Genomic DNA, 27,637 nt, shown 5'->3' with positions numbered 1-27,637 from the left:
CTGTACCTCACTCCTGCGTGTTGAAAAAAATGAATTGGCCATTTTAACGGTTAAGGTAAGTAAAACGGAACTTTTCTTAGTTCAGTTCTGTTAGCAACAATCAGTGATTTTTTAATCTGCTTTATGGATCCACATCCTGGAAACAAACCGGAGAGTTTCATGGGAGAAGGGGTGTCATAACAGCATATAACTGAAATCGCCTGTTGTTCTGTTAGCAACAATCAGTGATTTTTTAATCTGCTTTATGGATCCACATCCTGGAAACAAACCGGAGAGTTTCATGGGAGAAGGGGTGTCATAACAGCATATAACTGAAATCGCCTGTTGTTGGATGGGGGGAGGGATAAAATTCTGAATTCTACATAAGTATTATTAGTTTTCCTACTAACTTCTCATCAGACTGACAGGCTGGCCTGGGAGATTACCATCACACCCATTATCCCAAAATGCTGATGGAATTAGAAACTTCTCTGTTAGACTTATAACTTTCAAATTATCTCAGTCCACAAAAATACCATTTTGTAATAATCAGCTGCACCTAATGAGGTAAATGAAGTGGTATCTAAAACAGTGGATGCTACACCATAAAAGCTTTTGCCACAAGAGCAGTCCAATCCTAAACCTTGGCTTCCCACTGTTGTACGGATTTCTGGTGCCGCTCGGTCTCTCCCAAAGGACTTTCTCAAGCATGCAATGCTGGCATAGCAAGCATGGCCAGGCACAGCCAGGAGAGAATGCTACATAGTTCCCCTGACGATGTTGGCAGAATCCACTAATTTCAGGGGGGCTGCAGTTGACAGCACTGTAAGTGGTAGGAAGAGGCATACCCACTCTGCGAGCCAGGCCACGTTTGCTGTCACCAACTGCCAATGCTACCCCCCACCCTTCGGAAAGTGGGTGAGGACAGAAAGGCCCCCGTGATTGGACTCATCACACCCCAACAGAGGTGCCTGCCCCAACCAGGGGCAAGAGTGGGGACAGGAGGGAGGGTAAACTGAAGCTGCAGACTGGGCAGGTGAAGAACCATACTCTGGAGGGATGGTGTGTGCTGATGTTGCAGCCATTGCACTTTTGCATGCGTAGCAGCCTACTTCAAGTTGGTTATTAAACACCTTCAGTTTGCACAGGTAAATTCTTAGGATTCCTAATTAGCATCTTACTTAAATCAGCCCTGAGCCTAAAGCACAAGTGCTGCAGAATGAGGCAATAAACTCCTGTGGCATCGGCAATGATAGCCCCACTTGGGAGTACACGTCAGGAACAGAATTTTTAAATATGGGACTGCCTCAAAAACTCCCTGCAAGTGAAAAGCTAACAAACGAGCACGCAGGCTGCTGAACCATGTAACTTTTTTTCCTTGCTGTGCAAAGGGTTTTTAAAAAAACGTTGAGAAAGTCTTTCGCTAGGGACAACATTCAGAAATAGCTCCCCTGCACCTGCAGTGGGCAATGGCACACTTCATTCGACTGCCCCATTCTCCCACCAGAGTAAGCTGTCTGATGTAAGTCGCTTGCAATGCCTATTTAAGCTTTGCATACGAGGCTCTGTAATGGATTGTGCCACTAGAATCACATGGGGGTCTTCTTTGTAAATGAAAATGCGCTCCCCTATCAGAAAGCCAATATAAGCAGGCAAAATGCTGCAGAAGAAATGTCACCCTTGTTCTATCAGGCTTTTCCTTGCAGGGAGCTCCCCCGACCAAAAAGGAGGCATATTCGAAAGTGCCACCCCTGTAGTCTGTAGTGGTACAGTCCATTCCACTACCTTCACAGCTAAGGGCCGCCAGACTGCAAAATAAAAAGACACGTGGCAAATGGAGACCTAGTCTCGCTTATACATAGGAAAAAAAGAGGCGGCGTCATATATCACTTCTGGTTTCCATTTAAACACCGCTATGTGCGGGGCAAAAGTATATTCAGTAGTCGGGAGCCGTTCTTGGGCTACTCCCCCTGCATGGCGCTGTGCGCTCGCTTGCGAACCGGAAATGTTGACAGAAAGTTCCATCTCTCTTACTTTCCCCCAATTGCCTTTCCTCTTGAGGCGTTACCACGGCAACCGGTGAACCTTCGGCATGTGTTTTTCCCCCATCAGGCTGTGCGAGCTGCAGTTCCTAACTTTACGCTCGCAGATAAAGAAATGCGCACGAGCTTTTTCTCCGTGAGAAGGCGGGACTTCATGGGCGGAACTCCTCACCGGGCGTTCCTTTTAACCATCATGCAACGCAGCACAAAAAACCCAGTTACATTCTCGCTGCGATTGGACGGCGCGTTGCTTAGCTACGAAGGACTAGCTCCCCTGTTCCTTTTGTGTTTGTTACATTCCTGTCAGAAGAGTAGCTGAGAAGGGAAGGGGGGGCATGTTGAAGGGAGAGGGGTCCTTCCTCTTTGTGAGAGTGGAGAGTGATTTGGCTCCCCGCTTGCTCTTTACGTAGGACGGTTTCTGTCAGGCATAACGATAGACAGTCTCGGGCTTGCACGGGGAGGGGGAAGAATGCAGTTCTAGGTCGTGACACGCGTGGATGTGTTCGTGACACGCCTCAGGCGGCTGCTGTTCAAGCACCCTTGAAGCAGTAAAAGAACCGGGGAGGGAGAATATTTTCGAGGTTTTGGACAGGCAGGACACTAGCCAGCCCGAGGGTGGTCTGGGAGTGGGGGGAGAAGTTGAGGCGCCCCGAGGTGAGAGGGGGCCCTGCGCGGGGAGGGGGCGCCGCGCGTGCGCGAGAGGGAGGGCAGGAGCGACGGAAGCCGGGAGGCCGCTTCTGAGGTACTCGTCTCGTCCCTCTCGGGCGTCCGGAGCGGTCAGGCTAGGCAGGCTCGGGTCGAGCGATGGAGCGGTGGATGTCGACGGCGGCGCTGGCGGGGTGGTCGGGCTGGGGCGGGACGTGGCGGGGCGCCTGGGGGGGCTGGCCGGCCTGGGAGCTGCTGACGGCCTGCGCGGTGATCGGCGCCCTGGGCTTGCTGCTGCGCCTGTGGGAGAGGAGAGCCGGCAGGGGCCGCGGAGGCCCTGAAGCTGCCCCGCCCGGCTCGCCTCCTGGGCCCGAGGAGAACCCGAGCTGCCGAGGGAGCCGCCAAGGTGAGAGACGGCGAGGGGCGGGCTGTGGAGGAGGGTTGCCAGGCTCCAGGCGGGTCCTGGAGATCTCCCGGAACTGCAGCTGAGCTCCAGGCAACAGGAATCAGTGTTTCCCCTGGAGAAAATGGCATGTTTGCAGAGTGGACTCTATGGCATTGTACCCCACTGAGGTCTCTCCCCAAACCCCGCCCTTTCTAGGCTCCATTCCCCACATCTCCAGGAATTTAGAATATGCAGCTGGCAGCCCTACTGTTCAGGACGGGAAACAAAGATACCTCCCCGCCCACACTCCAGCACACGCACTTCCCCACATAGAGCATTCTTTTCTCTGTAAAGATTTCCAGTTCGATGGCTGTCCTGTTTTTTTAACTGTTCTCAAAAAGCAGAAAGCACATATTAAAAGTTTTCCCTCGCAACAGCCCTGTGAGGTAGGTAGGCAATGAGAATGATTGCCCCAAGGTCTGAGATTTGTGGCTGACTGGAGGGGGGGGGAGTTACCTCTCAGGTCCTGGCTTGACAGTGATGACCCTCCCATGATCACAGATTTCAGACAGGTAGTTGAGTTAGTCTGTGCATGGGAAAAAATAGTTGTTTCGTGGCATCTTAACATTTCTATTCTACCACAGTTTTTTTTGGATTCTAGCCCATGAGGTGCTATATGTCTTAGGTGAAGGGGTGGAGGAGATTGCTGCAATAATCTAAGATGAATGTGGTAATGTAGTCTTTTCTCTTTAAAAGGGAGGCATGCCTGGAGTCAGGAGATTTGATGAAGTGGACTTTCATCCATGGCAGCTTATGTATGCTAGAATAAAAATGTGCTAGTCTTTAAGATGTTGGTACTGTTGCCAACCTTCAGGTGGGACCTGGCTATCTCCCAGAATTACAGTTGCCCCCTAGGCTGCAGAGATCAGTTCACCTGTAAAAAATGGCTGCTTCAGAGAGTGGACTCTATGACATTATAGCCCACTGAAGTCCCTCCCATCCCCAAACCCTGCTGTCACTAGGCTGCAACCTCAAATCGCCTGGAATTTCCCAACCCAGAGTTGACAACCCTATGGCTTTACTGGAACAGGCTGATAGGGGCCACATGTTCTGGAAGTCTAGTATTTGCTAGCGTATTCCATAGGAGTAGCCTTAGTATTTTACTACAGCAGAGCTAAAAAGATGTATTGTTAAAACAATATTAAATATTGTTGATAGCAAACACTGTTGTAGAAGAGGGGTTCACTCTTTTCTTTCACAAGGGACATGATGCCTGCTAGCAAAGATATGTGTGTTATCTGAAATGAGGTGAGGCTTTTGCTTCAGAGACATTGGAAATAGGTCTGATTCAGCAGAGTAAATATTTGTTGAAAAGTTGTAGGGTCAGAGCTATCTGGTCCAGTTTCCTCTGGATGAGAAAGCACTGGAGAAGTGTACATGCTTTATTTGTAAATATAAAAGTAGAGCAGAAATGGAGGCAAATAGTGGGAGCACATCCACTGCTCCACATCAGATCCCCAGGGAGAGATCCTGCACCCCAGAGTAGGAGTGTGCACCCCGAAAATATTCAGGTTTCCTGCTTCAGGTTTACCCGAGGGCCAAGGTTTGGGCTGTTTAAAGGGCCCTGCCACTTGCAAGCAGCAGGAAAGGGCCCATTAAACTATCAGCTGTCAGGTGGGGGGGGATCCCCCTGCCGCCTGCCAGCTGATCGTTTAAAGGGAAAGGGGCCCTTTAAAGTTGTCCTGAGGGTTCCCGAATGCTTCAGGGAAGCTTTGATTCAGGATTTCCTAATTGGGGCCACCGTGCTGGCCCGAATCTTTACAAATAGGGTCCGATTCAGGTATTTTACCAGAATCGGGAACCTGAAGCGCACACCCCTACCCCAGAGTCATTTCAGGCAACTCTCTGCTGTTTCTTACTCTCTCTCTTTGTTCTAAACTCAGACTGTCTGTTTACATACAACACCCTTCTTACCTGCCACCTCTCAACTTCTTAGAGGAACCAACTTTTGCAACCTCTGATGAGACAGAGCTATTGGTGGACCATCTTCTATCAATTAATTCCCACTAAGAGCCAAGCTAGAAGCGATGAATTACACTTGAATGGACTCGCATGTATTCCTCCCTGTTCACTTGTGCTCCACTTGCACTCCACTCGATCACTAAGTGAGTGCAAGTGGAGTGCAAGTGAACAGGGAAGAATACATGTGAGTCTGTTCACTTGCCATTCAAGTGTAATTCGTCACTTCTAGCTTGGCCCTCAGAAATAGGTTTGTTAAGGAATGTTAACTTTCATAGATCCTTGCGCCTTCCAGGTTACACCTTAGGCCAACCCATTCACACTGATCTCCCAGCAGTATGTTCAAGATTGTGACTAACATTTCTTAAATCAGTGACAGCCTACTGCCTCAAATGACTAGGTGCTGTTCAAAGCTTTAAAATATCTTCTGCCTGGAGGGTTTGAAATGTGTGTGGGCATTTGCCCTTTGGTTTTAGAATTTTAACAAGACACTAGTTCTGACAGCTGTCTTATACTCAGAATTTGGAAATCTTACTCACAGAACTGTATGAGAGAATAACATTGAATTTGTTCTGGGACAATGCAGACTGACTGCTATAATATCTTCAGAAATGCTAGCTCTAGCCTATACTTTTTCACCTGTTCTAAAAAGCTTCTTTCCTTATATGACACCTCAACACATAATATCACAGTTTTGGAGACGTGGGGGAAGGGGACTTTTAGTCAAATGAACTGCTCGTATGCTTAGGTTGCTGCATGGTGTTTGCACAGTCATAGCTAGGAAGAAATGCAGAATAAACATCCCTCCATTGCTAGAACCTTGTGCTCCAAATTGGAGGCAATATCTGTTGCTGGAATATACCCAATACCAGCAGTGATTGTATGGTGTATTGTAACCGCTTCATGAAATCTAAGCAGTCGTTCCTACAATGCCTGGTAGCGAGTCTCGCTGGATTTAATGGGATTTACTCTCAAGCAAGTGTGTGTAGATTTTCAGCCCTAAACACTAATGAATTCAGTCAACAGCAATATGACTTGTGCCAAGGAGTCTGTGCTGCTGAACCCCTGTGCATTGTAGAGGATTGGGGAGACATTTCAGGGCGCACTCAAACTCATTTGGGGTGATACTGTGCAGCACTGCTCAGAGTGAAATGAGAATGTACCTTAGAATGCTTAGCAAATTTCCCACGTAGCTGTGCGTTTTAGAGGCAAAATGGTAACTGTGCAAGCTTCTGTTCGTGGAAAGCTGTCTGCTGTTACCAGTCTTCTCAGTAATGACCAACTTTTAAGGAATCTTACATTTTTAGTCTCCTCCAGGAAACACTTGGCAAAGATTGTGTTACTCTGAAAGTGCTTTAAAAATAATCTGAGACAAGACACAGTTCGCTTAGTATATTAACACTGAAATTCATCTGCTGGAAATTACTCATTTTTCTGGACAGTAAAATAATGTTGTAGAGTTGTGTTATAAAAGCAGAGGAGATGGGTTGAATTGTAGAATATCTCTGGTATTTTAACATTCTATTTATATTCTGTTTGTTTCCATCTCTTTCAAATGCTCTGTTCCAGTTTTCCCCCAGCCTTTTATGGCTGGTTGATTGCCTCTGATTCATTCTATTTTTAAATAGGGAAGGAGAAGTAGATGTTCAAGCTTCTTGCCAGATGCTTCATGACTAAGATCTGAAATGACTTTCAGTATCCTTGCCACTAACATTAGACGCTGTGCTAAATGGAGAGAGTTGGGGGTAATGTTCTTGGACTTACCTGATCTACTGTTTCATATCTCTATAAATATTAAGTTGTTAGTGTTCTAGCTGTAACATACACAGTTGCTTTGCTTATCCAAGGAAGAGGCTTCTCTTTGTAAGCCAAGTTCTTTAATGCTTGGAGTTGACTAGGCTTCAGCAGTATTGACTTCCATGCATCTCTTCTTATATAACATGGGCTGTCTGCTTTTTAGCTAGGCAAAACTGAATCTTCACAGTACAGAATGAAAGATCTAGTTACAACAGGCTACTTTAAACAAGTAGTTGCTCCATGAAGTTTTGGGAAGTAATTATGCAAAGCGTTTTGTAGGACCTACAATGCGGTCTGAAGTGGGTTTACTTCCTTCTAATATCATTGGCTTCAATTGATTTAGAAAGATGTAACTCTGTTTAGGATTTCACAGCTAGTATTTTATTCCATTATTTAATTAAAATATTTCCCTACCTCCTTTCTTCATTCAAGTGAACCCCAGAAGGCATTTTGATAGCTTTATCTTGTATCATGTGAGAATAAATAGCTGAACTGATTGTCTTCTGAGCTTTTAAGATAATTTCATTTGTTTCGGAAACGTAAAATAAATAAAGTTAAAATTCTAATTGCCCTGGAATAATTTTTTTTATCTCAGTTCCACACATGCCATTTAGTCTCCTAAATTCAATGCCTTCTGTGCACTTCCAACCATTTTTAAAAGGGGGGATAACTTGCTTTAGTTCATTGTTTTGGCCAACCCCAAAAGTTCCTTTGTTCTAAGGCTGCTTTCATTAGAATGATAGAAATACCATCAGTTCATGGCACTGTTAATTTCCTAGAAGCTTAGATTGCAAAAGCTGGTTGAATTACGGATTTGAATTCCAGAGGTGGTATTTTAGTAACTCTGTATACTTTTAACCGAAGTATTTTAAGAAGCAGTTAATTGTTGAAAATAGTTTGAAAACTCCTGTAACACTAGGGGGATGCTATACTTAGACTCGATTTCTTTCATGCTGAGTTTTTCATATTAATACTGTTCTCCACCAATACTTAATACTGATAGTCACTAGTCAGACAGTTTAACCTATTACCATTACAGAGCATATTTATGTTTAGTAGCAGAGTGTTCTTACCTGGTATTGACTTAAAAGGAACATATAATCTTATTAATTAAAATCTTTGCCTGCAGAATTGAATTGCAAGTGCTCTAGCATGCTAAAAGGTATTTACAAAGGTACTATGAAACCCAATCCATACTTTAAAGAGTATTTTCTGTTCTGAAAGAACAAGTCTCATTTTCACTCTGGCATAAGAAAAAGCTAGAGATGGAACTTTAATATGAATATTAGAGATGGTGCCAGTGATGAGTTTTAAAATTATGTTGACGACTCTGGAAGAAATTAGCAGCAGTGGTCTGAGTCCTGTCTTTGTCCCCCTATCACATGGGAGTGCTTGTTTTGAATATATACAGTCATTACATATATACATACAAAACATTTGTTTTGTCCGGTAGGCACCTCTGATGTGGTGCCTCTTGCTTGCTTCAGCATTTGGTATCCTGAAAGTATTTATTATTATTTTTAAGTGTAGGTGTCTTCTGTCGTAACTAAAAACACAAAATAGAATTAACAATATTAAGAGAGTAGCTGTCATACAGTATCCATTGCATAAAAACTATCAACAACAATAAGAAACTAAAAGAACATAACAAAAGTAATGTAAAGGTGTGGATGATGCAAATCAGAGGTGGGTATTGAAAGTACAAGGTGTTAGGAATGAAAGTCTAGTTACTGCATCTCAGTGATTGCTTTTAAAATGGTGCATCTTCACAGTCTTGATTGTCACAAAGAAAAATACAGACGTTATTAACTTAATGACTCAAAGCAGCTGCTTGCTGAAAGTTTCCCACCTGTTAAGCACAGCCATCTTTGATTTACGATTGGATAAACAACCATTGTGAGGGCTTCTGTAAGGAGTTCCATATCCTGGCAGCTGATAGATTTTTCCCTCATGACTTGCAGATAGCAAAAAGTATTCTCCAGGGTTGCTTTCAGCAATGCAGCCTTTATGTCTGATTTAATAAGATGCTTGAGCAGCCAGGTGCATGCCTGCAGCAGCTGTGCAGGCCTAAGAGTTCTTGAAATGGGAACAGAACTTTCAGAAGAAGCATGCAGGAGTGTAGTGTGCCAAAGGGTCTTTTCTTGGAGACATTTTAGTTTTCTGTTCTTTCTGGTTTTTTCTGGTTTTTGAAGGGCTTAAAGCTCACCATGGGATCACGTCATCTTAGTTGCCCCTTCCCTTTTAAGAGTCTTCCCTGGGATAAGACCAAACTGCCCATATTTAAAGAACTTCTTCAATACTGAGCCTCCGTCTTAAAATACAGTGTGGGGGTAGGCCTTGGTGTAGGTGATTCACTTTGATTTTTTCCCCCTTTCTTTCTAGGGGTAATAACAATGGATAACATATTGTCACGATTAAAGCAGCTAACTCCTGATGAGCTCAGAGAAGAAATTGTCAAAGCTGGACAGAAGTGTGGGCCTATTACACTAACCACTAGGTCAATTTTTGAAAAAAGGTTGGCCCAATCTCTATGGGAAGAGCAAGGAGGAACAGCTGTGTCCAATGGTGTACCTGGAAATGTAGCCGTTGATAACAGCCAATTAGAAACCAACAAACGTCCAGTGAATCAAAATGGTCATGTGGGCCCCTCTGAAGATGGTGATTTTGGGTACAGTATGGGCTTGAACCCACCCGAAGAGGAGGCCCTAATGCAGAAGATCTGCCCTGGATCCATTAATGAAGCAACAGGAGTTGATTCTCCAGCAAGTTCTCAGACTCCTTCTAAGGAACCTCATCAGTACTATGGTGTATGTCCAGTTTATGATGATATATTGGCAAGAAATGGTAATTTCTTTTTCATTTCTGGTAATATAATGCTGTTAAAGGGAGTGTGGACTGAAAGAAAATCTGAGGAGATTTAGATGACAAACTTCTTAGCATTTCTAACGAAAATGGTCTGAGCTGTTGATGCAACTAATTATTTGATCCTATTTGTAACTAAATTGAGAGTAAATCCTGCTAATCAAACAATTTTCAAAAGGTTCTGCAAAATCCGTAATTATAAGAAATAGCAAACTACTGTTGCCCCTTCAAGAAGACACGGTGAGGCTGATCACAGTTTTATCCTTTACTTTTTGTGGGAGGTGAATTTTGAGACAGTGTAAATGGCGAATCCTTTTTAGGTGGTTCATGCTACAATGTAAAAATACATGTTGGAAAACTTCCACAAAAATACCAAATATGAACTTTTCTAAAGAATCCATCTTCTGTTCCTTGATACTGTGTGAGTAATCTTTGGCTGAGATGATGGATGGGTGGAGGAATCATGAGCCAAATTATTTCTCTGTGGCTTTTAATGATTACTTAAGATATCTTATTTTTGTTTGTGTCCTGTTATCCCAGTTTTTGCACTTCCCTGATGGCTTGCCTTGATCCAAAGTTGAAATTTTATTGTGGAGTGTTTTTTTAGTCTCTGTATTATTTTACATCCTTATGGAGACACAATATGGTAAAAGAACCTTTTGGAAAAAGTAGTCACTGCTGTAGAAAAGATTATTACAGCAGCGTCTGTAACTCTAAGGAAGCCAGCTAGATTAACGTGAGGGAATGTGCAGATAACTGCAAGCTTTAGGCCAAAGGATAGCCAGCTCGTCCTGCCCTTTGCCTTGATTATCAGTGCTTGGACAGACTGTTTTTGCTTTCATGGAGGTCCCTAAGCTCTTCATGCAGGCACTTGAAATTAGGCTCTTTTGGTTGTGATCTTTATTTCTTTATCTGGTTGCTCATTTCCACTGTAGAGCATGTGTGAGCAGGAGAAATTATATGTAGTCAAAATAAGCATCCATAACCCCAATGTAACTGAGGTGAAAGAAATGCCCAGCCTCTTGTTTGCATCTCGTCATACACAAACGTAGTGGGGGATGGCTGAATCTTCTAAGTTTAAGCTGCTTTCCCCCTCAGATTCCTAGCCTATGTGCAATCGCAGGTTGAGAACAGACTCTTGAAAAGGCAGTCCTTTTTGTAGATTGTCAGAATAAATATTGTTCAGCATGAAAACGGAAACTTAGTTTCCCAAGGATCAGTGCTTATTTTTGGATCAGACAGCATTGGTACTTCTTGTTCTAAAAATACAGATTGTTATGTTTAGTATAACCAGGAAAGATACACACACATGATAAAAGAATTCCAGTGAGGGCAAAGGAGTTAGAGTATTTTATCTACATTTTGGATTCCCAAGTTTTTGTCAACATACACATTAGGTTGGAGAAATCAATAGTAACTAGATGTGGTAAAGTGCTGTGCCTCAACCATTGCTACATTATCAGGCTCTCCTTGAGTAATGTAAAAGTAAAATAATTTGGAAAGGAAGGCTTCAGAGACTTGCCCTTTCTCACAGTATGGTTGTTTGCTTGCTGATGGGGCTTGCATCATAGCCTTGATGAGGATAATTCCTATCAAGCAGTTTTCCGTGCCAAAGAGCAGTGCTGTGCAGCTCTTGCACTCTTTGGCAGCTTTCTAGCAGAAGACCCTGAAAAATTAAGTCTTGTTACTGCATCTTAATTTCAGCCTCTTCCCTGAGTCCGAAAGCTGGTTTGAGTATCTTCTGTTGCAGGCTGCGCTGGTGTTAGGTAGTCAAGCTGAGTTTGGAAACAAAAGCTACAAGACCAGATCTGTTGAACTCGCGTGGCCTTGACAACTGTAGTCATGGAGAGAAATTAATTGATTTTATTGTTTTTTGTTCCAGAGAGAGTGCATGTATATGAGGATAAAAAGGAAGCTTTGCAAGCTGTTAAGATGATAAAAGGCTCACGATTTAAAGCTTTCTCAAATAGAGAAGATGCAGAGAAATTTGCCAAAGGGATATGTGATTATTTCCCATCTCCAACCAAGTCCTCTTTTTCCTTGTCTCCTGTGAAAGTGTGCTCGGTGTTTAACAGAGGTAAGTGGTAGTTTAAATATAGTCCCATCCCAAAGCCTTTGAAATGACTGTCAGGATTGAGGCCATTGCAATTACTGCCAGCATTTTCCTTCTGTCTTTGAAAACAGTTTTGAAACAACTTCTGATGCGGAGCATGTGAATCCTTCAGTGAATGAAAAGATCATAAATATTCTTGATTTTAAAATTAGTGCTAGTTAAAGTATATGATCTACTTTTTCTGTTTTGTTTGAAGAAAAGATCTTCCACATCTTGGTTTTTGAAAGCATTTTTTCTTTTAATTAACTTAGTCATATTTCCCAGCATCCTTGGGGAGTCCTGCAAGTAACTAGAGGCCGTTATGTTTGTTGGGGGTGGCCAATTTTGCTGCTTTCGTTATCTGTGCAGTGGCCTCCATATATATAGTGGGGTAATAATAATAATAACATTCGATTTATATACCGCCCTTCAGGACATCTTAATGCCCACTCAAAGCGGTTTACAAAGTATGTTATCATTATCCCCACAACAAATCCAAACATCCTCCGAAGAGCCTTTTCTCCAGCCTAAAGAGACTTCCTCCAACTAGTGGGATGGAAGAGCCACTTCAGTTGAAGGAAGGATCTTTACGGCGGAGGAAGGCTTCAAAGTTTGCTCAGTGGAGTGGTATGATAGAGGTAGGACTCCCCCCCATGAAAACATTGTGCTTGAGAAGACTTGGCAGCCGCCTTCTTTAACAAGAATCCATCAGGAATAAAATTCAATTTTTATCTTGATAGATGGGTTATGCTCTCCTGAGATGGAAACAGTTAGTAAAGAGCGAGCCAACAGTTTTAAAAGTCCTCGTACGCAGGATCTTACTGCCAAACTTCGGAAAGCTGTTGAGAAAGGAGATGAAAGTGCATTCTTGGAACTTATCTGGAGTAATCCTCGCTATCTAATTGGTTCTGGTGACAACCCAACAATTGTACAGGTAGGGCAATGATCTTGCTTTTGTCAAAACGCAAATACAAGTATAACCTTTTTGCCCCTTTGCTGTAATTCACATTACCAAGAGGAATGTTTTTAAAAATTTAACTAAACAGGGAACGGGCAAAGTGTTCGCTCTAGAAGAATTTTGTGTAGCATTTGCACCCTCAGAAATGCTGAAAAATCCAAGTTTAGTCTTTTAAAAAAATCTTATCCATAACCTAAATAAAAAGAGGCCTGTAGGTAAAAAAGAGAAAGCCCTCGTCAGTTGTTCTTCAGTGAGTCTAACCTGCAGTGGAAGTTCCACGAATGCATCTAAATGTTGGTTCATTTTTCATTTCACTAAGTGAAAACGGGTATGTAATTTAAAGGTGAGGAGTTAAAAGTAAGGCAAGGATGACCTCTAGGGTCATTCGTCACAAATTAACTTAGGATGCTTTCTGTTATTTGGGAATAAAATATGCCTGTGTAGTTCACTGTCTGCTAGGTCAAGTGAATGATGAGTCTTTATTGAAGTGGCGATCCCAGTGGCTAGCGCGACTGGACAGTGCCTGCTAAGTGGAGCAGCAAGATCACAAGAGACTACCTTGGGCTTCTTTTTCAGTAGCACAATAATTCTTGGTGTTATGGTGATGGTCTGTTGCTTTGCTGTGTTCAAGCCAAAGTTTATATATACTAAAAGTAATCTAACTTGTGCTTTTAAGGCCAGAAAGCGAGAAGCTTAAAGTAGTTGTGTGAGATGTTCACATGCAGCCAAAAAGCAGTTCTGTTAAAGCAAGAGCTTATTTTACTTCATGGGTTCCAAGTTACCAGGAGTGGAGCGGAGCTCACGGAATGAATCTTTGCCTCGTTCCTCTGCTTTCTGCAGCCCCTCATGAAAGACAAAAGGGAAAAATTGCTTCCCACAACAGGTGGGAAAAATTGCTTCGGTCCGGATTACGGGAATTGAAGCAGGTGAATCACCCTGCTGGCCCCTCCCAGGGGAGGGGATATGTGCCCCAACCTGTATTTATTAAATCATAGCCACCCTGCCCCGTAGATCCTAAGGATGTTAGATGTAGGGTGCATGGTGGGCTGTCTGAATATGTTTTATTGCTAGATCAATATGACTTCTACCAGTGTTTTAATTGCATATATTATATGTATTTATATGTTGTTTGTCCACTCTGAGCCCATATGCAGGGAGAGTGGACTGCAAATTAAATAAGTAAATAAATTAAATAAGGTAGTTGACATGGGGAACTTGCTGTCATAAAATATGGGGATGGGAAAAGGCATAGGACAGATTTATGGAGAATAAGACTGTTGTTGGGTATTAGCCATCATGGTGAGATAGGGCTGCTGAGTTCATAGGCAGAATGCCTCTGATTGTCAGTGCTGGGAAATCAGTCTGCAGGTAAAGGCTATGAGCCCTGCTTTTGGGTTTCACTGTCGGTCTGACAGGCAACTGTTGGAAGCAGGATGCTGAGCTATTGCCTGACCCAGCATGGCTACTCTTCCTTTATCCTTCACTCTCAAATCTATCCCAAAGGTCAGGGAATTCTCAGAAACATTGAGATGGAGCACAGGGGCAGGAGGAATGGGTGGAAACTGCCCACCCCTCACTCTTCTGCAGACCCTTACTCTATTCATGGAAGAGCGGGGAGTGGGAATTCTATTAATTTCCACTGCAGTCCTCCGCCACTATATTTTACACTGAGAATGCCCTTTCAAGGGTGGTTTTTCAGAGGGCTGGAGCAACAAAGAGAAGGGGGACAAAGATCTTTTCTGTGTGCTCTGCTTGCAGTAGTTGGGATCCCAATCTGTAAAATTGGTTTACATTTTTTTCAACCATACAGCTCCTTCTTTCCTATGATAGAACTGTAGAAGTTGAATACATATCATCTGAAGGGGAATGGTTATCAAGTGGTGACGATAACCATGAGTAAAACCTGACTTTTCTTAAACTCAAAGCATTTTCTGTAAGACTTGGTGAATATCCCATTGCTTTGTTACTCCAGTTTTTGCAGCCTTGGATAATGCTGGCCTGGTGATTTCATCTAATTAGATTTGCAGTTTTTATTTTGGTGAAATCAAACTGTTAGTATGGAGCTGTTAGCTTTAACAAAAGGCTGGTTTTTAATTTGTTACAGTGTTGAAGCTCGTAACCTTAGCACAGCTATGCAGATTTTAAAACCAGTTCCATTGTGCAGTTTTGGTATGCTGTCCTCAGATTTAAAAAGGAGACTCCTGTATTTTGTTGCCAGACAGGAAGCAAATTGTTAAGAGTTCATGTATGGTGAATGTGTTTCGTCTTCTTTTTTAGGAAGGCTGTAGATACAACGTCATGCATGTTGTGGCCAAGGAGAATCAGCCTGGTATCTGCCGGTTGCTGTTGGACACTTTAGAAAACCCTGAATTCATGCGGATGATGTATCCAGATGATGATGCAGTCATGTTACAGAAGCGTATCAGATACATTGTTGATCTCTATCTTAATACACCAGATAAAATGGTGAGTTTTCATTGTCCTGCTGTTAAGAATGTCAAAGCAGCAGCTGTTCCTTCAACAGGCTGTCCTGGGTGTGCATAATCAAAAGTATGTTTACTATTATCAGTGTCACTCACTGCCGTATATTATTATTGGTTTAATTGATTATGTTTATGCATCATTTTTCCTCCCAATGGGATCCAAAGTAGCTTACAACTTCATTCTCCCCTCCTCCATTTTATCCTCCCAGTAGCAACCCTTTGAGGTTAGGTTAGGCCAAGAGTGAATCAGATGCCTAAAGTCACCCAGTGAGTTTCCACTGCAGAGTTGAGGTTCAAACCCAAGTCGCTCAGATGCTACTCTAACATTTTAACCACTACACCATGTTGGCTCCATGTTGGACTGGGATTACAGGGTTTTTTAAAATGTGAATCGGAGATTTCTACTTAGACATGTCAGGCTCTGGAATAAACTTGCTAAAGGAGGAAATTGTACACGTAGTTTATTTGCTCATTATTTGGCTCCCAAGATCTGGCTTAGGGAAAGGGGTGGGGAGGGGGAGCCCAAGGTCTGTTTTCATCCAGGGTAGAATTTTTGAGATACAAACAAGTCAGTTCTCAAGAATTTTCAAACGTGTGTTGTGGGTGGAAATGGGAATTTGGAATATTAAAACGTTGGTATGTGTTTTTTCCCCTGTAGGGTTTTGACACACCACTGCATTTTGCTTGCAAGTTTGGGAACCCAGATGTTGTTAGCGTGCTTACCTCACACCCAGATATTGAAAAGAACCCAAAGAACAAGTATGAACAAAGTCCAGCAGAGGTAAGTTGTTCTTTCAATGTATGCTTGAGTTTCATACAAAAAAGTCCGATGCGTGTAAAGAAATAACCAACTGGTTGCAAGTTCAGAAGTTTGTCAAGTAACCCAAATCCTGAGGTGCATCAGGCTGAGAGCGTGCAGTGGCCCAAAGTCACCCAGCAAGCTTTCATGCAGAGTTGTGGGGTCGAACCAAGATCCCCCCAGATTCTCATCAGACACTAACCACACACCATATCGGCTCTCAAGTAGAACATTTAATAAAGTACCTGTTAACATTCAGTAAAATAAAACTAGAATTCAGTGATACCATAAAGACTAACAAAACTTATTCCAGCATAAATGCTTGTGAGTTAGAGCTCACTTCATTTTGCATCTGATGAAATGAACTCTGTCTCATGAGTGCTTATGGTAGAATAAATTTTGTGGATCTTTAAGGTGCCATTGGACTTCTGCTTATTCTGTAGATGGGGAATGACACAACTAATTAAAATTCCATACTTGCTTAAACCAAACATGTTCAGTCATCATTAATGAAGTTTAAAAATCTTATTTTAATCATTTTTACTTTTTTGCATATTTGACTATTTAGTTGTAATTATATATATATTTTTTTTGCAGAACTCTATTCTTAACTCTATTTATTTGTGCTGTATGTTGTTGTTGCTGACGAAGACCTGTGTTGGCCAAAACACATTTGATTTATAAATGTATTAAACGTTACATGTGAAAAGGCTTATATTAATTGTGGCAAAATTATAGTTTGTATACTACAATTGTTGCCTGAGAAACTTTGAATTTTAGACCCATTGATAATAATTTTATGGTTGGTTGGTTGAAGACACAAGCCCTTTTTTTGCTTGCTTTAACTTGACTTCATGTCATTAGGACAGCACGTTACCTAATTCGTTACTTCAGATAAGCTAACAAACCCTCCCCAAAGTATCTTCGAAGCTATTCTAAAATTGCACTACTTAGTGGACTTGATCTAACAATTGACAACAAAGTAGCCACAAGAAAATACTGGTACTTACTGTTGTTCTTTCGGTTGAAATTAAGAACATGCTGAGGCGAAAGCATGGAAGAGAAAGCTGTAGGACAGTGAGGAAGTGGTTGGGTTGTGAATCAGCATTCTACTGGTTCAAATCCCACTACTGCCATGAGCTCAGCAGGTAGCCTTGAGTAAGGCACTCCTCTCAGCCCCAGCTGTATTGTGGGGATAATAATAACACTCTGTTCACTGCTCTGAGTGCGACACTCATCTGTCTAGATGTATATAAGCACAGTTCTTCCTCCTTATTTGCTGTGATGCAGGATATATTTGCATGATGGTGGGTCAATGAAGTGGCTTTTTGCTGGCCTGGAGTGACAACATACCCCATAGCAAGTGGGTCTTGAGAATCTGCTCTCAGTGTTACGTCTGCAATGACACCATCTTCTTGGCACACTTCAGTGAAATCCTTTCGGTTTTATTCCTGTGTGTGGCTGAGAACTAACAACTGCCTAATTTGGTTATTCAAATGACTGAAACATACTGACTTGAGAAAGTGCTTTCTATTTCCACTGTTGCGACATAGAGGAGTATAAAATAAAAGTTTCTGTTGAATAATGTCTTATACTTTTTCCCCTACAGGTAATTTGTGAGAGGAGTAAAAATAAATCTGTGGATCTGAAAGAGAAAATCAGGGAATACTTGAAAGGTCTGCATTTAGAACACTGATCTTGTGGCGGGGTTTGCAAGTTTAACAGAAGTCATGCCAAATCATTTTCTTTTCTATCATGTTTGTATTACATGAATGCGATGGTAGTTGTTGTTTTGGTAACTGAGGTAATATAATGTCAAAACATGATGCCTGTCTGTGTAGAACCTTTAAGTGACCCAGTATCAAACTAATCTTGTTCATGCATACACTACGATTCTAAAACTTCCAGTTCAACTTCCTGTTTATGAGCAAACAGATGCAATTGATATTTAAATATATGTTAACTAACCCTAAAACATTAATGCCACTTTCATTTACTTGTGACTTAGGTCAGTATTATGTACCGCTCTTCCGAGCAGAAGATAATGCCTCAGCGCCTGTGATTGGAGCACCTTGGTCACCTGATCAGACAGAGGGTAGCCCACATTTTTCTTTACCCAGATACATCGGCAGCCCCAAAGATCCTGTGCTAACTGTGCGGGCTTATGCTGGCCCAATGAGCCCTTCCAAGGTAATAGAAACCATGAAAAGATGTTCAACTTCTCCTCTTGCAGCGTTTTTAGCTTGTAAATAAAAAACATTATATTGAAACTAGATGCAGCTCCAACTTCTGTAGCCTGGCCTGGAACACCGGACTTTCATTTTTTGTAAAAATGGGGCCCTCACCTATACGTGTGTTGTTAGTGCCCTGCATGACACTTTTAACTGAATGTGTTGGCTTGCTTACACAAAAACAGAATGGTAGCTGTTTCATTTAACCACGTTGAAGCTGCTATTTTGCTCTGTAAGAAGTGAGGCATATAAGGATCCTAAGATCTTTACATTTCTTCTGATGAAACAAAATTACCTGTGGTTTTGGCTCTGTTGTGGACTCCTGCCCCTGATTTCTACAGCATGTTCTGCTCAAAGCTTTTAGTATTCTTTTTTCAAACTCAAATAATCTGAGTTATTTCTTAAATTTAAGCAACATTTGCTTAACAAAAGTCTAAAGCTCTTCCCAGAAACTAGTGTTGGAAGTGGCCACATTGTAGATTCCTCCCATGTGATTTGGGGTTTCTAATGTGTCCTTTATTAACATTGTAAAGAGCTGCACAGAAAGGAAATATCAGAAGAGGTATTAAGTATATAAAAAAATTTAAATTTTACATGTTTTTTTTAAAAAACTGAGGCTAGATCATTCTAGATCTCTGGAAAGATACTTTATTTCGGATTTCAAGAAAAAACAGCTTTTGGTTGTAATTCCTGGTAGCTGTGTCAAATAAATGTTTATTTGTTTTTTAAAGGCAGAAGACTTTCGCAGGCTGTGGAAGACTCCACCTCGAGAGAGAGCAGGATTTTTTCACAATCTTAGAAAATCTGACCTGGAAAGAGGGGTTGAAAGAGTTGGAAGGTATTTAACAGCCTTACAGCATGAAATAATATAGATGGCCTGTTTGTGTCTGTTCACCCTCTCATATAATGTGTTTTTATACACACAAATACAAATAAAACAGCCATACTGGAAGATTATGACTAACAAGGTGCTTAAAGGAGAAGAACGGCCTGTCTTGAGGTGCTTCCAGTCCTCGCTTTATGTGGACTGGGCCAGGGAAAGAGTAAGAATCAATCCCGTCCTATGCATGCAGTGGGGATGATGTTGCGCTGTTTTAGTGGATTGGGAGAATTAAGAGAGATCAGTTCCTTTTTACTGAAGCTTTTTTCCCGTTGGGAGCCTATTTTGAAATATTTCAAAGACTACAGTAGGTCTATTTCTTCCTCATCCCCCTTCTACCGTCTGTTTGCCTGCAAGTAATATCTGAAGATAGTGTGCCTTCTCTTTGGTGCTCATGAGTGCATCTGAAAAGACTCGGGGAAATGCTTGATAAATAACATAAACGTTATATGAGAAGATTGCAGGAATGTATTAGTCACCACCTGTTTGGTCCCTACCACGTTATCTCTATACTTGCAGAAATTCTGCATAGCATCACTTATATCTAGGGTACTGTTCTATAATATTTTCCATCCCCTTCTTCAGTGCAGAAGTCCCTCTCCTCTCCCTCTCTTTTTTTTGGCATTTCCTTTTTGCTGTATCAGTTTTAAGCTTCCAGCCTCTTTAACAGTTTGAGGCGTTCTTCCTCTGACTTACTTCCTACCATCTTATGTTCCCTTCCTGCTCCATTTGTACCCCCTTCCCTGCTGCTCCCTGTAGCCGTTCCCCCTGCCATCTTTCCACATAGTTTTCCTAGTCAAAACTTTTCCTGAACTACCATTGCTATGCTACTGCCACAACCTTTCTGTGTATGTTGTATTGTTTTCAAGAGCTAATAAATGCATTGCAAAAGTGGTAATACTGCAACTAAACTTGCAGATTTGATGCATACACCTATATACTGTGCAGCTGAGTTTTAAAACATTTCACACTTTAGAACTGCATCAATTCCTGTGTTTATATAATGTTCATGATCAACCTCTAATTTCTTGTGAAGGTGTTTTTCTTTCTTTGGGCGGGGTGGGCATTGCTTGAATTAAAAAGTACTGTTCCCCCCCATACTTACTTGCATTGACAGCAGGAAATTGAAAGTTCTACCAAATAACTTTATGTGAGAATTATATGTAAAAATTAAGCTGAGTCTGTGGTGAAAGCTTGTGATGGTGTATAGCTCAGCTATGCTAATTGTGATGGTGTCCGCTCTTTAGACTGGTTGATTTTTGAAAAACATGTTCAGTAAATTTGTCTTGTTTAATGTTTCACAAATGATTCGTTCTGTCTTATTTATTGCAGGGAGTTAGCTCATGAACTGGGGTTCCCGTGGGTTGAATACTGGGAATTTCTGGGCTGTTTTGTTGATCTGTCTTCCCAGGAGGGGTTGCAAAATCTAGAAGAATACCTGAATCAACGGGAAATGAGCAATAAAGCTCAGCAGGAAACAGGGGAGAATGAAACCCACAACAGATACAAAACTGCGCAGTTTTCAGGTAAAGCAAAACTTCTTTTAAAACACTTTTGAGGTTCGGAAAAATGCTGAAGTTTGATAGGAATACCGGCCACTTTTTAGGGCCATCAAATAATTCCATTACTCTTTTTCTTGCAATTCCTCCAAGATGCTCAGGAAAGCGTATGTGGCTCCCCCTTCCTCCGTTTTGTCCTCCTAACCAAGATTAGCTGGAGAAAGTGTGACTAGCTGAACATGACTGAGTTTCGTGGCACAGCAAGGATAAATACCTGAGAACAGCCGTGTTAGTTTCCTGCAGCAAAAACACTGTCTTGCGACATCTGAAATAACTGACATATTGTGACCCAAGTATTTCGGAGCCAAAGTCTATTCGGCCATATGCATGAAGTGATAACCTAACATCTTTAGAACTGCAGAATGTGTCATCTCTCTGCCTGTTTGTGTGTTCAAAATATTATTTGTATAGTTAAAATTCTTGACCAGACTCGGGGGACTATTCTTTGTTCCCTTAAAATTGTTCCTGTTATCCATGGTTATTTATTTCTCTTCTCCTGCCTGTTTCCAAATGTGCATTAGGGAGGGTTGTACCCCTCATGTTTGAGCCTATCTACAAAATAATGTTTCAAACTTTGGCCATAGGCACAAAGTGGTATTGTCTAATCTGATGTGGCAAACAAGAACTATAGGGCAATATTTGGTTATGAAACTACAAGGAACTGTGTACACTAATCTCACTCTCTCTCTTTCCTGCCTTGGGTCCTGAGCTATTGGGAGAATGGTGGGCATATAAAATAATTTAAGCAAATAAAAATAGTAGTAGTATATATTTGGTTTAAGCATCACCAGTTTAGTAATCTCTCATGTAGAACAGCTGGCAAAGCCACTGTGAATGGACTTATTTCTTTAGCCCTGCAGAATGTATGTGGGGTGGGGAGGGGGGATTCTTACTAATTTTTTTCAGTTAGGCTGGGGGCTCTGTGAAATAAAATGAATATAAAGATTAAGCTATGAAAACAGTAACATCTGTATCATATGGGCCATCAATTATCAACATTCCTCTGTTGTATTTTCTAGGCAAAGGTAAAAAAAGCTGCAATTCCATCTCTGTTGGAGCTTTTTTAGAGGATGATGATATGAGCCTGGAAGAAGTGAAGAACAGGCAGAACGCAGCTCGGAACTACAGCCGAGCGAATGCGTCCAGTGAACCAAAAATCAGTGAAATTAGAGGCTCAGAGCGTGACATCCTTTCCATTGCACACACCGGAGGGATAATGCAAATGGCAGATGTCTCCAACAGGCACTATGAGAATGGGGGTCCAGCTAGTAAAAATGGGTGTTGTAGTCCTGTGACGAGTGATAGGACAGTAGGCACTCACAGGAGGCATCCAAGTCGAGGGGGAGAAGAGTGCCTTCCCTCCCCCATCTCTAATTTAATGGAAGAATTTGATAAACTGGCTTGCGAGGATCAGACATTGGGAGATGAATGTTCAACAGGGAAGCTGAGCCAAGCCGTTTCAGAAAGCAAAAATGGGAGATTTCAGAAGGAAAGTACAAGGCAGCTTAGGAAATCTAGGGAACACCTGACTAAGATAGGTGCAGCTGCTGGAAAGACTGAGGATACAAAAATAAGGACAGAAGATAAAATGCCACTAGATGGAAGACCATTAGAAGAAATCAATGACTGGAGTGGAGAGAGGAAGCAGGTTTGTCATTCTGAACTGCAGTCTGAGATGTCTCCAAGAGGTCTCTTAAAGACCCCACCGTCAACCGAAAGAGCCAAGAAGCTGTTTCTCTTAGGGTAAGCTTAACAAACTAAATTTATGTTATGCGCTCTGTAATGTGGCGGGGGGGGGGGCGTGTGTTTAAATACTTACGTTCACATTGCAGTGTGTTGCAATCACAAGTTTTTAACATGACATATTGGGGATAGACTCCATATATGCAGTTCAATTCTTAAAGTGTTTACAGCAGACTTAATATATCAGCTACATTCCTTGTCTGAGTGGGGTGTTTTTTCAACCCAGTTATCTTCTTCAAACTAGTGATCTTAGAAATGGTTAATCAGAGGTACCTTTTTAATCCATTAATCTGTTCTTAAACTGTTGGTCACGTAAAAGATCTAATCGTGCCTTAACATTAAGCTGTACTGATTAAGGTGTGAACAAATTTGTTTTAAGAATGTTTCGGTATCCATTTGGTTTAGTAGCTAGTAAACTGTTTTCCTAACCTTGTTCTTTCTTTTTAGTGAGAAGCCATCCAAATTGGACAATGATGTCTTAACAGCTCTAAATGGTGTAGAGATTGACCCACAAAGATATCCTGCTATTTACAAGTGGACCACTTCTGTACAATCCTACTCTTCTTCCGACCGGCAGAGGTACACTGAAGCTTATTGGTGCAGGCTGGTCAGCTGGATATTGCCATATTGTGCTGTGTGGGTGTGGCTTGCCTAAAAGATTAGGGTAACATGGCTCACATGGGTATGGTGTAGCATGATAGGAGGAGGCAGAGCTAAAAGTGGCCCAGTACACTGTTGTGTAAAGAACTCCTGGGCTAGCATCTTTGGCTGTGTACATTTCATTGCTCCTTTCCCAGGAGTCCGTTCTTGCAGGGCAGCAACTATATGTGAAAAGAAATTTAATTGTATTGCTGGGAGGAATATTGATTCACCTGTGACTGTTTAGTGCATTGACCATCCTGCTGAAGAAGGCCATGCACATTCATGATGTTTCTTGGTAACTGAGCATCAGTGCTTTAAAAAAATTCATGGCATTTGCAAATTACCTGTTCACTTGAAAGGATGACTTTTTTCATGTTAACAAAAAAGATGAGGCTATCTTAAATTCACATACAACATATGCTATTCCTGCATTGGTCAGGGGGTTGAACTAGATGGTCTGTAAGGCCCCTTCTAATTCTGTACAGTTATATACAGTAATAAAACTTCTGTGCGACTTTTTTCTAAGGATGCAAGATCGTCTTCCTTTTGGGTAAATATGGTAACTTGTGGCAGAAGTTTTCACAAACTGGAGTCCATTTCATCTTCACAGTATCATAGTCCTATCTTTTTAACTACCATGGCCACCACTCTAGAATTTCTTTAAAACCCTGAAACTTTGGCAGTCATCAAGAAACACTGAATATTAACAGGCCCATACAATTGAAAAAAAATATTCTTAGGTTTCCAAATAAAACAAGACAACAACTAATAAAGTTTTGTATTGTCTTCAGTGAAATAGGTGGCTGGCCCTGTTTTCTGCTTCTGTTTAAGTCTCAACCTCAGCCCCCTCCTATAATGGGTGGGGGTGGCAGGTGTAAGGATTCAAAGAGCCCATTGGGGAAGGAAACATGCTCAGAAGACAGAAGGTGTCTGCTTCATCGCCAGTTTAAAAATCAGCAGAGCTACTGACAGTCAGAGTTGAGTAGACAGTATTGAGCTAGATGGACCCAACAGTCTTGACTTGGCTGCTTCTTATAGTTAACGTTTCTTCATCTTTTGGTGCTGTCTTAAAATATAAAAAATTGTTTTTTCTTCCCCTCCAGTTGGTCAAGTCCAGCTCTGAAAGGTGGTTTCAAGCAGCAAACAGGCCCAAGCTCGTCTGGTGGCCCATTACATTGTAGCCCTGGAAAGTACAGCACAGCTGCTGCCAATTTTTCTCCAGAATTTAGGAGTCCTGGACGGTACAGCCCAGCATATGTGAACCACATTCTGTTCTCCAAACTGCATCACTCTTCAGGAGCGCCAGCTCATTAGACTATGACTGTTTTGATAATCTAAATTTTTTTAAAACTGAAGGAAAAATTAAGGTGTTGAAACACTGGCCTATGGTGTGTTTTTGTTCTTCTTGGAGGAAGGGGCTGTTCACAGCAAACGTCTTCATTCCGTTTAGTAGATAGCTTATTGGTGACTTGTAGATTAGTAACAGTTATGTGTTAGTTAGTAGTGAGAGGTCTCCTCCTGAACAGTAGAACTAAAACATTCCTGAAAATAATCCTGGCTAGAAAGGATGATGGCCTTTTTGTAGAACAAGAAGTGCTTGTCACCAAGTCTGCTGCATCCTCTCAACTTCTCCACATTCATATCCCTTTCATCGTAGCAGTGGTAGACCAGAGAGCACTCAAGATAGCAAGTTACATACCAAGATTAGTCTTCCAGTTGAGCTGAGAGAGAAAAAATGGCGGGGGGGGGGGGGAAGGGGGTGGTCTGCTTGAAAACTGAACCGTTCATCAGTGTACATAACAAATTTATGGATGACTAATTAAAATTAATGTTGGTTAAAAGCAGCAGGTGATCACTTAAGTGTCCTATGCTGAAACTGTTAAGAAAAACTAATGTTAGAAATTAATGGTGATGTTTAAGTTTGTGCTTGAATAGGTTTTTCTGCCCTCAAATGCAAAATGCTGACTTCACAGTTCCTACATACAATCATCATTAGCAATAACACTACAAAAGTTTCCAAGTGATCTACTGTAGTCTTATATTTACTATCATACTATGGGAACAAATACGTTTGGAACAGGTTTCATATGTGTAGAATACCTAACTGAGGGGTCCCACTAAAGTACTTCATAACTTACTTGAGAGTTAAAGATCCAGGATTTTTTTTTTTAAAGAATGAACCTGCATCTATTTTTTGTTGTATTAATGAGCCTTTTCTAGCAGCACATAAATACACATTGTCATGTACATGTTATCTAAAATAGGGGAAAGGTACTTCTTCCAAAATAGTGCTTGAAGAGAAAGTGATGGAGGAAAATATTACCCAGCTTGCAATCATTTCTGTAGCAGCAACTGAGTTGGTCTATTTCTTACACTGGGTGTAATGACCATTTTGTATACTGTTCCTAACTGTCCAACTGTTTTGGTACCAAACTCCAGAACTGCACTTAAGGCTCTTCCAATTTAATTAGTGCCTTTTGTAACATATTTTTATGTTTAATAACAAGTGCTATTCCCTTATATGAGCACTTTAATTTTAACTTGGTAACACTCAGGTGAAGTGTTTTCATGCTGTTTCTTATTGTTTGGGAGGCTGTAAGCAGCTGTTTGCTACATAGTATATTTATTTAAATCATAGGTTATATAGCTGACCTACATGTACATTAATGAATGTATTTATATATATCATCCTACTAGTTTTAAAGTAATTGGTCATTCAAAACATGGAGCAAGCTATTTAACTTTCATATGGCTCTTCCAGATTTGCTTCGGAATTAGCAGTCTTACATCTTTCCCATAAACAGCAACACAGATTGCCAGAATGCTGAATTCCAAGGCAGAGCTCTATATAAATTTTAGGGATTTCATCTCTGCAACAGTGTGGAAAGGAAGTTTCCGCAAAGATTCCTTTGGAGGGGGAAAATGTTGCCAACATTAGAATTCAATGTCTATAAATCCCTTAGCATGGTTTCAGAGCCAAGAAATTCAAGCTGACACGAGTAATTGGCTAGGGTGACCTGTTCCCCACTCTGCTTTGTATGTTTGACAAGGCTGAAAACAAACCAGACTATAACACCCTTATCTAGTTATGTCAGTTCAACTGCCAAACAATATTAATAGAAAACGTTCACTTAGAAACATCATAACTTTGATAAAACAAACTTAGACTGACAGTGTTTTGTTTTCTTCTTTTCCCATGTGACAGGTATGCATTTTTGTATTTGTAGTGTGTACTTCTGGAGCACAAACTGTGTAAACACTGGTGTGGCAGCAGGGAGGGGTCCAAAGTGTTGGTATTAGAATAATATTAATGTAACTACAATTCACATTTGAGTCCTTTTTGTCAGTGTGTTACATGACTTTTTAACCACATTATTAAATTTGCTTATTTAAAACAAACTATTAGCAGTAAGTTCGTGTGTAGATCAGTCTTGGCCAAGGCCCTGCTCTTCGTGCTTCTCTGGACTGCTTCCACATTGCTTCTGCTACTAAACGGCAGCATTCTTTTTGGGAGGGTGGGACATCTATATGATGTTTGATCCAGTTTTGTTCCCACTATCTTTCCCCCTTTCCAAAACCTGCGTTTCTTTTATTTACAGTAGCAGGCAGTCTGGATAGAAAGATGTACGTTGCTGTGTCTTGGATAATGAATATCAATGTCATTTTCCTCCCACTAGCAGTGATGGTTAACACCATGTATTCGTTCTTCTGAATTCTCCATTTTCTAGGCTCATTAGTTTCAGACATGCACCATTCCAACTGAATCTCCGCAATGGAAAGGGTAGGGAAAGAGTGGTAGGGCTCTGCTCCTCTCAGTAAAGTTCTACATAGAAAATAGTGTCAGGAAACATTCTTGCCACTCTTTGCTTTCACTAATCCCTCCATTTTTTTGCCAGAAAAAAAATCTGACTAGTGTGTGCCAAGGGGTAAGCAGAGGTAGGCAGCACCTGATCAGTAAGATGACAAGTTCAGTTGTAAGAAGACAAAAAGGGCTAAAGAATTTTTTTTAATTAAAGATCAAGATTTGGGTCCAATAGCATCTTAAAGACCAACTAGATTTCCATGGGTGTGAGCTTCTGAGAGAGAGAGCTCCCTTTGACAGATATGAGAAACTGCCTCCGATCATTACAATGCTAAGAACAGGACCATAAGAATGCTCTATCGTCACTGCAATTCATAACAGAGGACAGCTAGGAGAACATCCTTTGTTGACACAGCCCTTTATGGAGTTGAGATTGCAGCCACATGGCCTTCCTTGTCAGGCTTTACATGCCAGGTGAGAAACAAATGCCCACAAACAGAAATGGTAATGACTCTGGTTATGCTTTGCGGTAGACCGTTACTCAGAATTCTTTAATAGGGAAAAAAAACCTTAGCAACATTTTTAGTAACACAAGATACTGCCAGTTTAGTCTAATGTACTCTGACTTATTATTATTCTTGTTAAAGCTATCTACAGTGCGCATGAACACACCCTCGGGGTAAGAATGGATTGTTTCATCTTGCGCTGGTTGGAACAGA

At 41.4% G+C, this 27,637-nt stretch overlaps 1 protein-coding gene across 2 annotated transcripts; it reads left to right on the top strand.

Annotated features, from left to right (window-relative positions):
• On the top strand, positions 1–26,506 carry ANKLE2 (ankyrin repeat and LEM domain containing 2). 2 transcript variants are annotated; one of them, XM_054996597.1, is made up of 13 exons: positions 1–55; positions 9,250–9,711; positions 11,612–11,806; positions 12,562–12,755; positions 15,057–15,245; positions 15,921–16,043; positions 17,671–17,737; positions 18,070–18,251; positions 19,024–19,130; positions 20,505–20,698; positions 21,751–22,474; positions 22,922–23,053; positions 24,220–26,506. In XM_054996597.1, the coding sequence occupies exons 2-13, from the start codon at positions 9,261–9,263 to the stop codon at positions 24,428–24,430; spliced, it is 2,769 nt and encodes a 922-aa protein (XP_054852572.1). In that variant the 5' UTR covers positions 1–55; positions 9,250–9,260; the 3' UTR covers positions 24,431–26,506. The 2 variants fall into 2 exon arrangements, with proteins under 2 accessions (XP_054852572.1, XP_054852571.1); XM_054996596.1 differs by lacking the exon at positions 1–55 and adding an exon at positions 2,377–3,072.
• Positions 26,507–27,637: the final 1,131 nt, after the last annotated feature.

The sequence above is a fragment of the Eublepharis macularius genome, chromosome 13 (genome assembly GCF_028583425.1).
Source record: "Eublepharis macularius isolate TG4126 chromosome 13, MPM_Emac_v1.0, whole genome shotgun sequence".
NCBI lineage: Eukaryota > Metazoa > Chordata > Lepidosauria > Squamata > Eublepharidae > Eublepharis > Eublepharis macularius.
Note: the sequence above shows the minus strand (reverse complement) of the source record. Positions and strands in the feature narration are given on the sequence as shown.